This window comes from Malania oleifera, chromosome 5 (genome assembly GCF_029873635.1).
Source record: "Malania oleifera isolate guangnan ecotype guangnan chromosome 5, ASM2987363v1, whole genome shotgun sequence".
In the NCBI taxonomy this organism is placed as follows: Eukaryota; Viridiplantae; Streptophyta; class Magnoliopsida; order Santalales; family Ximeniaceae; genus Malania; species Malania oleifera.
This window is the reverse complement of record NC_080421.1, coordinates 44,656,901-44,667,355: the sequence shown is the minus strand read 5'-3', so window position 1 is coordinate 44,667,355 and position 10,455 is coordinate 44,656,901. Positions and strand designations below refer to the sequence as shown.

General features: G+C 34.4%; 1 protein-coding gene across 9 annotated transcripts in view; it reads right to left on the bottom strand.

Annotated features, from left to right (window-relative positions):
- Positions 1-630: 630 nt before the first annotated feature.
- Positions 631-10,455, bottom strand: part of LOC131155145 (pre-mRNA-processing factor 39-1) — a 33,609-nt gene continuing 23,784 nt past the window's right edge. For 4 of the 9 annotated variants that reach the window (XM_058108079.1, XM_058108083.1, XM_058108080.1 and 1 more), the window contains 2 exons: positions 3,260-3,367; positions 631-1,058 (listed from right to left, as the gene is read on the bottom strand). In XM_058108079.1, coding sequence (XP_057964062.1) covers positions 948-1,058; positions 3,260-3,367 — 219 coding nt within the window. In that variant the 3' untranslated portion in view covers positions 631-947. Of the gene's footprint in view, positions 1,062-3,259; positions 3,368-10,455 lie in introns of all 9 variants that reach the window. The other 5 variants (XM_058108077.1, XM_058108078.1, XM_058108082.1 and 2 more) reach the window with 3 other exon arrangements.

Here is a 10,455-nt window from a genome sequence, read left to right as displayed (position 1 = left end):
AATCCAATTTGATCATTTGAGGATGAAATTCTTCCTCACAAGCCAATCATACAATGCTGTCATGGCTCATCCTTTGAAAGCCTCCAATGTATCTTGTTTTGTATCCAAAAAGTGATTTTATAAGCGATAAAAAGCGAGTCGGCTCATTTGTGAAGGTCTATTTATCAAACTGCTATGATTTTAGAACTGCTACATTTTTTAAAGTTCTCCATGCATAACTACAAAGAAAAATCCCAATCTTCTGTTCATTGATCTCAGCTTTCCACAACAATTATTAGTCAATTTTTACCAATCAATCTCATATTTTCCCAAGGCTTTGCATGTCACGCGAGAAAACATTTATGGGACCAGCCAGCAGTCCTTAGCTGTTTCTCATGTTGGGTCTGTATTATTATTAACTTTTTTAAATCCTCCTTTTATTTGAACTCACCAAAATGAAAACAGGCAAACAATGAATCATTCACTGAGAATGGATGGACAAGTTATAACATAGCTCCTTTCACTGCAGCCTGAAAAAACAATCAGTAGTCGGATCATCAAAACAACCTCCACCACCACCACCACCACCACCATCCTGGATCGAATAGGCATTTCAAACAGCACCACCCTTAAAAACTTACAACCACAAAATTTCGGTTGAAAAATACCAAAGCTCTTCCCTATTGTAAGTATGTACACATTGACACCGCATCCAAATTTGCATCTGCAGGCAGATAGAGAACGTGCAAAATGAAAATAGATAAGATACAATTTCTCTACTACGCATTTAATTATCTAGGTCAATCACTACTTGTTTGAATCCGTCACCGTGTACTTGTTGGCAATATGACACCACGTTTAAAAAGCCCAAGGTGTTGGAACTCAATTTTGGTGGTGAGATGTAGATGATGAAGAGGAAGACTAGTTTACAGGTGCCAAAACTGGGAGAGTACTCTAATCTGGCATGCTCAGTAATAGCTCCCATAGTACGCCTGAGGAACTGGTTGCTGAGCTGGCGCAGCAGCTGCCGCCGCTGCCGCTGCTGTGGCAGGGGGTGCGTAACTTTGTTGAGGGAATGTCTGCTAAAATCAATGACAACCATCAACTCCCAAATCAATGCAAATAGCAACACGAAATCATAATAGTAAATAGACTGAAGTAAGCTTACACAAACCAAAAACAATTTCTTAAGGGGCACCAATGATACATATAACAACAAAATAGACTCAACAACATGCTTCGTACTTCAACGTGGCACTTGATGTCTCATAAATCATACTATTAGAAAAACTACCTAAATTTAGGGAATTGAAGACAAAATTCAACATCACACATAGTCTAAAAATTCTGCAAAAATTTCTGTTTGTCACTTCATATAACACGAGTCAAGCGATTAATGACTGACATGAGAAGCCAAAGTTTCTATTAAATTATACAAGAAACATCTATATCCACAGCCAATGTTTATAGGATCAGATCAAGGATCATAAGATTCTACTAATTCAAAAATACATAAAAATTCATTTATATACTATTTTTCAAAAACTTAAATATTACAAACCTGAAAAAAAATATTTACTTAATGGTCAGGATTAGAAAAATTAGTTGCCCATACGGTATTGCCCTCATGTAACAAAGAATCGAGTGTTCTTGTTGCATTCCTAATTCAATCAAGTTGGCTCATAATGAAAAAGGAATACTGATCAGAAAAACAGAAGAAAAGCATAATTTTTAACACAAATTAGTCAATAAAAAACCATACAACTTGAATACTTAAATATTATAAAATTAGCAAATAATTCACAAAAACCAAACTATCAAGCAGCTTATTTACATTATTGCCAACATCCAAGCCACTATTTGTTTCATTAAGATCAATCAAGATAATCCCAACATTAAAATCGCGAAGCCATTCTTATCATCAAATACGTGTATTTAAATCTCTGCTTGCACCCACAACCTAAATATTGATGTTTTAATTGTTTGAACCACTTAATGAACATCAATCTAAAGATAAATTTTTAACTCCATAATTTTGTTAAAATTATATAAAACCAAATGATTTCGAAATTGTCCACCCCTTGCAGAATTTATATAGGGAAAATACCAAGTCTACAGTGCAATTTAGTAAAAATAAAACTTAAAAGTACTGTAGAATCCCTAACCTAACAATTTGTGAAGCTATATAGGATCATAATCATTATGGTAAAGTAAGATATCATTAGATTGTATGATTCTATGAACATTTTAACCTGTCCCAGCTGAATCATGACATCATATGCATGCTGCAGTTTCTATAAGGTGAGATATAACAGATCCCTAAATCTTTTTTAAAAAACCAACAAAAGAATCTTGAACTTGTACTATGACAGGAAATATATATCCTTCACAATTGAACAATGCACTTCATAATTTTGTTACTAAAGCCTACAGCCAGCAATAAGTCATTGAAGAGTAATGATTACGTCTTTTCTTCTGATTTTATTAGCTTCTTTATTTAATTTTATTTCTATTTTGTTCTTTCAACATAAATGGGATGGTAGATGCAGAAAAATCCTCCAACATCATTTAACATAGGTGTTGCACAAAAACTTAAGCTACTTAACATACAACAGGGACTGGTCAAAGTTAACTTTGCCTGTACAAGTTTTGATTGAAAGTGACTTAATAGTGTAAAATTAGTCAGGAATCTCATCTGTAGGGCTACAAATGAATTCATTTTTTATCCATTCTACTCTTCCTGCTGGCTTCATGGTCACAAGCATCTATTTTGATAATAGGGGTAGATGTATTAACTTCTGTAAATTTATCCGGATCCTTTTCTCTTGATATTTGTTTTGTTTTTAGCCATGTCTAAGCCTTTTACCTCTATCCCTGTATGCTTAACATATGCTTGCCTTATAAAAATTAGCTTTACGGTAGCTATCAACAATCTGATTATTTAGTCACATTCTTGGAGTTGAATATTGATTTTGAACCTAAAATGCTCATGGAGGAAGTTGATCATTGAAGCTTCTTCCAAAGATGATTTTGGATCAAATATTGCCTCCCAGACAAAGCATTGCATGTTATCATAGAAATAATTTAAAGCGTTGCATGTTATCATAGAAATAATTTCATATTGTATCACCTACACTAAAGCTATTCCAAAATGATCCTCTAACAAGCTTCATGATTCATGAGAAAATTGATATAGGATGATTAGAAGTGTCAAACTTATGCAATATGAACATCTCAAGTTTCCCAGACTGCATCTCATAAATGCAAAATACTTTGCTACCTGGACAGGATATGTTGTGGGATAAGCACCATAACCAGCAGTCTGTGGTGTTGTTGTGGGTACTTGTGGGTGGGTATAGCTACTTCCATAACTGTACGCATTGTAACCCTAAATAACACAAGAAATAAAATAGAAAATTTAAACAGTTTAAACGATCAATAAAAATACTTGAATCAATTTTGCTCAATTAAAGCATGCTTTGTTCATACAATCATGGAAATCATCATCCAACCTTAGGACTTGTATCAAATTCCATAAACTTAAATGTAAGAATTTACAACACAACTCCAGGATATCTTATAAAAAAGTGAAGCTTGATCAATGGTGGAGGCTCTTGCCAATGTAGGTCTAGCTAGTGTCAGATGTACACTGTTTTAACCCACATGTGGATAGGCTTTTCCCAACATGAACGCATGACGTCCAAGTTACCATGAGGCAAATTTACGAATGTACCAAGGCTCACCATCTCTAGGGATTCTTATTAATTATACTTCCACATAAATAGAACCAAAATAATCTACCAAGCAATAATTATTTCCTAACAACAGCAGTTCCCCTAATCATTAATACCAAAGATAGATGCACACAAAAATGCCTTTACAAATACTTGTTTTTATACTATGAAATACTTGATACTGTATATGTGAGACTGTTTATTTTATATGTCCAAAGTTAATCAAATAAGATTATATATATATTAATTTATGGGGAATAATGAGATTATTTTTCATAAAACTCATCAATTTCCATATATTTCAAGTCAACCATACTTAACTCAAAAGGGTATAAAAAGGGCAACCCAGTGCACAAAGCTCCCGTATATGCGGGGTCCGGGGAAGGGATGGACCATAGTGACTCTATAGTACACAGTCTTACCTTACATTTTTGCAAGAGGCTATTTCCATGCCTCGAACCCGTAACCTCCAGGTCACACGGCAACAACCTTACCGTTGCGCCTAAGCTCCCCTTCTCAACTCAAAAAGGTGTACAAGTTCAAAATCCAAAAATATCGATCTATTATTGTGACAGCCCCTTTTTCTTTCTTTCTCATTTGCTCTTCTAAATTGCACACTGAGATGGGGCCCAAGAAAAACATCTGGTACAAACACTCAGTAACCAGAGACTTGTTCTGCTTTGACATGCAAGGCAGAGACATCATAACTTGAGATTTGCAAAATACAAAATAACAAGGCCTGAATACTGAAAAAATTGCATTAGGTTGAGTTATGTTGCTAACTCAATAGTTCTGAAATTCATGATCAAATGGTTAATTTTAGACAATAAACATATTAAAGGTATTTTTTTCAAGATTTTATAAAAATTAAAGTTCAACAATCAAGGATGCAGCCAAGATTTTATGTGTGTAGGTTCTAAGAGAAGAGGTATAATAAACAGAAAAATATGGCACCAATCATGATAATAGCGATATATGTACATGTAATGTAAAAAACAGAAAAAATATGGACTTAAAGGACATTAGGATATTTATTCATTTGCACATTAAATTTGTTCTTTATAGTTCGCAAATAGAGAATGCAAAGTACTTCATTAGGGAAAAGTAAAGAAGAAAATTAATAAAATAGAAACTAATAAATTATAATAAGAGATAATTTTTTATTTAAAAAAAATAGGGTTCTTTGTCACCAGAAGTTTGCCTAATATAGATACATATATAATGTTAAGAAGTGTTGAGAGCACCATGTTCTCAAATTACCAACATTCCCAAATCTTCAAAGTATCTTCACCACTTCTCTTTTATGTCTTCCTCCTCTACCAAGGCCTTATCATTCTCATGTTGAACGTAAGTTGCATAAAGGATGAGAATGATAATGTCTAGGTAAAAGAAGAAGACATAAACGATGTGGCAAAGATATTTTAATAAGTTGTTTAATGAAAACCAAATTTGAAAGCTTAAATTATACAAGTACCAAATGAGCAAAAGAACAAAAAAAAAAAATCTGATATTTATTCACAAAATTAGATCTTGAGCAATTAAACTTATGAGTCATACAAGTATAAAATGAAACTGTGGGAAAGGGTAATTGAACAAAGAATAAGAATAGAAACAGGATTCTTAGAGAATCGATTTGGCTTTATGCCTAGGAGATCGACAATTGAAGCTATTTACCTACTAACAAGATTAACAAAAAAGTTCAAGGAAAAAATAGGGACTTGCATATGGTCTTTATTTGGCTTAGAAAAAGAATATGATAGAGTACCTAGAGAAGTTCTATTGTGGGTTTTTAAAAAGAAGGGAGTATGCGGCAAATATACTGATATTATTAAGGATATGCATGATAGAGAAAGCCTAGCATTAAGGTTGTAGGAGGAGAATCTAGAGAATTCTCAATCACAATAGGTATACATCAAGCTTCTACTTTTAGCCACTATTTGTTTGTTTTAGCGATTGATGAATTGACTAGGAATTTCCAAAACAAGATCTCATGGTGTATATTGTTTGCAGATAATACTGTTTTGGCTGATAGAAAGTGGAATAGAATCCAAGCTAGAACTTTGGAGAGCAACATCAGAGTCTAGAGGTTTTAGGATAAGTAGAAACAAGACAAATTATATGAAATGCAATTTCATCCATGCAAGGAGAAATAGTGAGCACAAGATTAAACATGATAATCAAGAAATCAACAGCACTAATAGATTCCCACATCTTGGTTATATTATGCAAGATGAGTGAAAAATTGAAGAGGATAAAGTATATAGAGTCAAAGTAGATTCGGTAAAATGGAGGATTGCATTGGGTGTGTTTTGCGATCATAGAATGCCATTAAAATTAAAAGGAAAGTTCTATACAACATTTGTATGACCAACCATGCTTTATGGATCAAAATGCTAGGCAACTAAGAAACACATTCAGAAAGTAAAAGTGGCCAAAATGTGCATGCTAAGGTGGATGAGTAGTATAACATTAAAGGATAAAAAAGGAATGAAAATATTTGCAAAAAGTTGGACATAGCACCTATATAAAACAAGATAAGGAAAGGGCGGCTTCAATGGTTTGGGCATTTGAAACGTAGGCCAATTAGTGCACCACTGAGGAGGAGCAAGCTAGTCATTGTAAATGGTGCTAGAAGAGAAATGCACAGGCCTAAAATAACATGGAATATGGTAGTGAGGAAGGATTTAATAGCTCTTCGGTTGGTCAAAGCAAATTCCCTCTATCGTGTGAATTGGTGGAAGAGGATTCATATGGCCAACCCCAAATATTGGGACTTAAGGCTTTTTATTGTTGTTGTTGTATACTATTAGGCATCAATCCCCTCAAGGTCCAAATTTCTGTAAATCAAAAACAAAAGAGGTTAATTGAAGGTCGAACCTATGTTGTATGGTTGACTAGCCACTTGATCATGTTCAAATGACTCACCATGAAAATTAGAAATTAGAGATGCTTCTCGTTAACATTTTACTTGCACCTTAACAACCTTTATTTAAGTCATACAGAATGTTCGAAGGACTTTGGGCCACTTCTTAACAATGAAAGATATGTTACTCTTAAAACAATAGGGATATAGGAGCAAGGAAGTTGAGATCTCTGACCTCCAGTCACTAATGACACCCTGCTCCTTGAGGACAATTCAGCAAAATTCAAGTCATTCTGTTGCTCAAAATCTTTGAGCAAAATTCAGGATTTAAAAACAATTTGTCCATGAGGGATTGCCAACAACAACATATGGAGAGGGTCTTTTAGAACTTATATTTTATAGCAGGTTGCTCCTATAGGGATATAGGAGCAAGGAAGTTGAGATCTCCAACCTCCAGTCACTAATGACACCCTGCTCCTTGAGGACAATTTAGCAAAATTCAAGTCATTTTGTTGCTCAAAATCTTTGAGCAAAATTCAGGATTAAAAACAATTTGTCCATGAGGGATTGCCAACATCAACACATGGAGAGGGTCTTTTAGAACTTCTATTTTATAGCAGGTTGGGATTCCCTTAAATGCCCCCCCCACCCCTATCTTGTCTCAGCCTCTCTTCTAGGAGGTAGCCCAAACTCTAAAGCCTTTTGGGATCATGTGCTAAAAAAATAGCTAGGATGGAAGTTTGGAAGAGGTCATACTTTTAACTTGGGGGCTGAGCCACTATTATTAGCGCTTCGCTCTATCCAAATCTTTTTTTAAGGGGGGCCGGGGGAGCGTAGGAGAGACCACCTAGTTAGCCGAGAGGTGCTTAGAGGTAATAAATTGAGGTGTCAAAGAGTGAAGCGCTAATGAGTGTCGCACGCGCTAATGAGTGTCGCACGGCCCCAAGTGAAAGGTATATTCTTTCCTCTCAGCCGATGCAAGGTAACAAAATCATGTCCCAGATAGCTTGTTAGTTCTTTCTTCTCAACAAATTCAAAGTGGGTAATAGTAACAAAGTTCAGTTCTAGGAGGATGTACAGGTGGGAGACTCCTTGTTGGAGCTGAAGGTTCCTCATCTATTAAGCTTTCATTGCGCTCCATTAGCTCCTTCATTTCTTCTAAGGGAATTCTCCTTCATGTGATTTCTATCTTTTTAGGAATCTCAATGAAAGAGAGGTCAATGAGCTCACTATCCTACTTTCTTTACTAGACCAATATATTCCTTACATTAGAGAGGATTTGAGTTTGTGGGAGAGTGATTCATCAGGTATGTTGACTTCAAAATTCTTTCTCTTACACCTTTTGAAATTCCCATACCCTAACCTTTTTCCCCTTGGAACTACATTCTTTGGAAGGCTAAGGTGCCTAGGAAGATACGGGCCTTTGCCTAGACCGTGACATTGGAAAGGATACACACATATTTTGCTTCAAAGAAGAAGGCCCTATAAGGCTCTTAGTCCTAAAATATGCATCATATGTTGTGAATGCAATGAAACGATCTCTTCATGCATTGCAAGGTGGCATCGCAGCTTTGAAACACCCTCTTTTCTTATGTGGGGGAAGAGTGGGTGGCATCAAGGTAGGTGGGGGAGCTATTATTGGAACTTCAAAGGCTTTGGAAAGAAAAAAACAAAAAAGAGATGGTAGAGCTCTCTTTTGATTGTGGCATTTTTGCAATTCTTTGGACCTTGTGGATTAAGAGGAATGCTAGGATTTTTAAAGGTCGCTCAACCTCTCAAGAGTATATGAGATAGAGTGATATTTCCCACTACCTTTTGGGTGCACAGTCTTGGTCTTTTTTTAAGATTTATCAATGTCTCACATCATAGGAGATTGGGAGCCTAGGTTTTTGTAATTAATACTCATATTGTCATTATTTCTCTGGTGTATTTTTTTGTTTATTTTGTCCTCTGGATCTCCAACGAGGACTCCCCGACTCGAAGTCATGTACTCTGTTTTTTGGATATTAATAAAATCATCTTCTTTTATCCAAAAAAATATAGAAATATTTGAGTGATACCATAGGAATTGGGACGAAAATGTCTGGGGGGACCAAGAATGGGGCATTAGCCTCAGCTTTCATTTACATTGTGTCATGCTGAAGCAAAGGGAATCAGTGGTTCATTTATTATACTTCCACCTTTACAACATTACATCCTTCATTTGCATATTATCATATTAAAAGTTCAAAGGACTTTGAGCCACATGCCAACAATGAATAATAAATCTAATTCTTGATTACGAATGGTATCGATGTTTTTAAATTCAAAATCCTACTTTGAATGATTATGAGGTTCTAAGGGTCAAATCTTAAGATTCTAAAAATTAGAAAAATAAAAAATTACGCATCAATCTAGCATTCTAAGAATTTTTGGCAAATGTGAATAATGAACCAAGCCTAAAAAGGGATTAGGGATAAATGCTACGAAATAAAAATATTCTTATAAAGTTACATAATTGCATACTTATATTTTTATGGATCAAGACCATATGAAACTTCTAAAAAAAGGATCAGTAAAAGTGGAATTTAAGAGTTCGTTGATATCTTTGTTGTAAAATCCATAATAAATCTACAGTGGCACTTATTTTAATTGATGTCTAATACTTTGTGGAAGAAAGCAAACTTAATAGTATTGGAGAATGAAGCAACATTAAGATTCAAGAGATTTCTTGTCCTCTACTGTTTGTATTCTTTTTTCTCTTAATATATCGTCTTTTTATCTTTAAAAAAAAAAATAAACAGTGGGCAAGAGAAAAGTGGATTAAGAAATCATCTAATCAGATATCAGGGACATAAAAATTTATAAAATAGATGAAATCAAAACTCATAAAGTGAGCATATGCTTGGCCTAGAGTAGACCAAAGCGCATCTATAAGTGTTTCTTTCCATCACGTACTGATTTTCTTCTTCCTTTTTTTTTTTTTATTCATCTATTGGGGCATATACTTGATCTCTTTTTCTTTGAGTTCTGGTGCCAGACGAAATAGAGATTATTAAACATATTAAATTGGAAAAAAGAAAATCATTTAAATTACACCAAAATTCTATAATGTTTGTAGAATCTCATAGGATTGTAAAGATCATATGGTCCCAGGACTCAGATCATGATCCCATAAGAATCCAATCATCAAAAAATATTCTTTATGTGAGTCTCTCATTTTTTATTTTTTATTTTGGAATTGTACAACTGGGATCTGGGAGTGGTTCCATGGAATGGGAATGAAAAAACTGAGAATCAGTTTTGTGAGGAAATCCGGGAATGGGAATACAGGTTGTAGGAGCAGGATTTGTGATTTAAAACACCAAAAAGATTGCACTTATGTTACAATAACCAACAAAAACGAAGTACCAGATGCCCCAATGATTTTGATTCCAACACAACTAATCCAAAGGTATGAATGGGAGTGAACCCAGGAAGAGGAAATGGCAAGACTAGGATTCAATCCTGCTCATTCTCGCAAAGGGATCAAACACAAAGCCCTTGTTCTGGGGAATTAGTGACCATATTATTCCATTGCTAAAATGTATTTTATATTGATGAATAATTATACAACAAAATTTCATTGAACTGAAAATGTAGAAGAAATTCATTCCATGAATAATAAGCTTAACCTAGCTACATTTTTGTTTAGCTTTAATACAAGCAATGAATTCATTTTTACCTTCTCCACTTCTCAAAGTATTTAAGTTTTTTAAAGACCGAAACTTTACAAATTCTTGACGATATTTTTATGTACATTAACAAATTAATATTAAAAGTAAACACAAAATAGTGTTATTTAAGCACATGTAATGCAGTCTTCAGTGTCCAATTATCAGTCAAGTCACTCTTAGCATT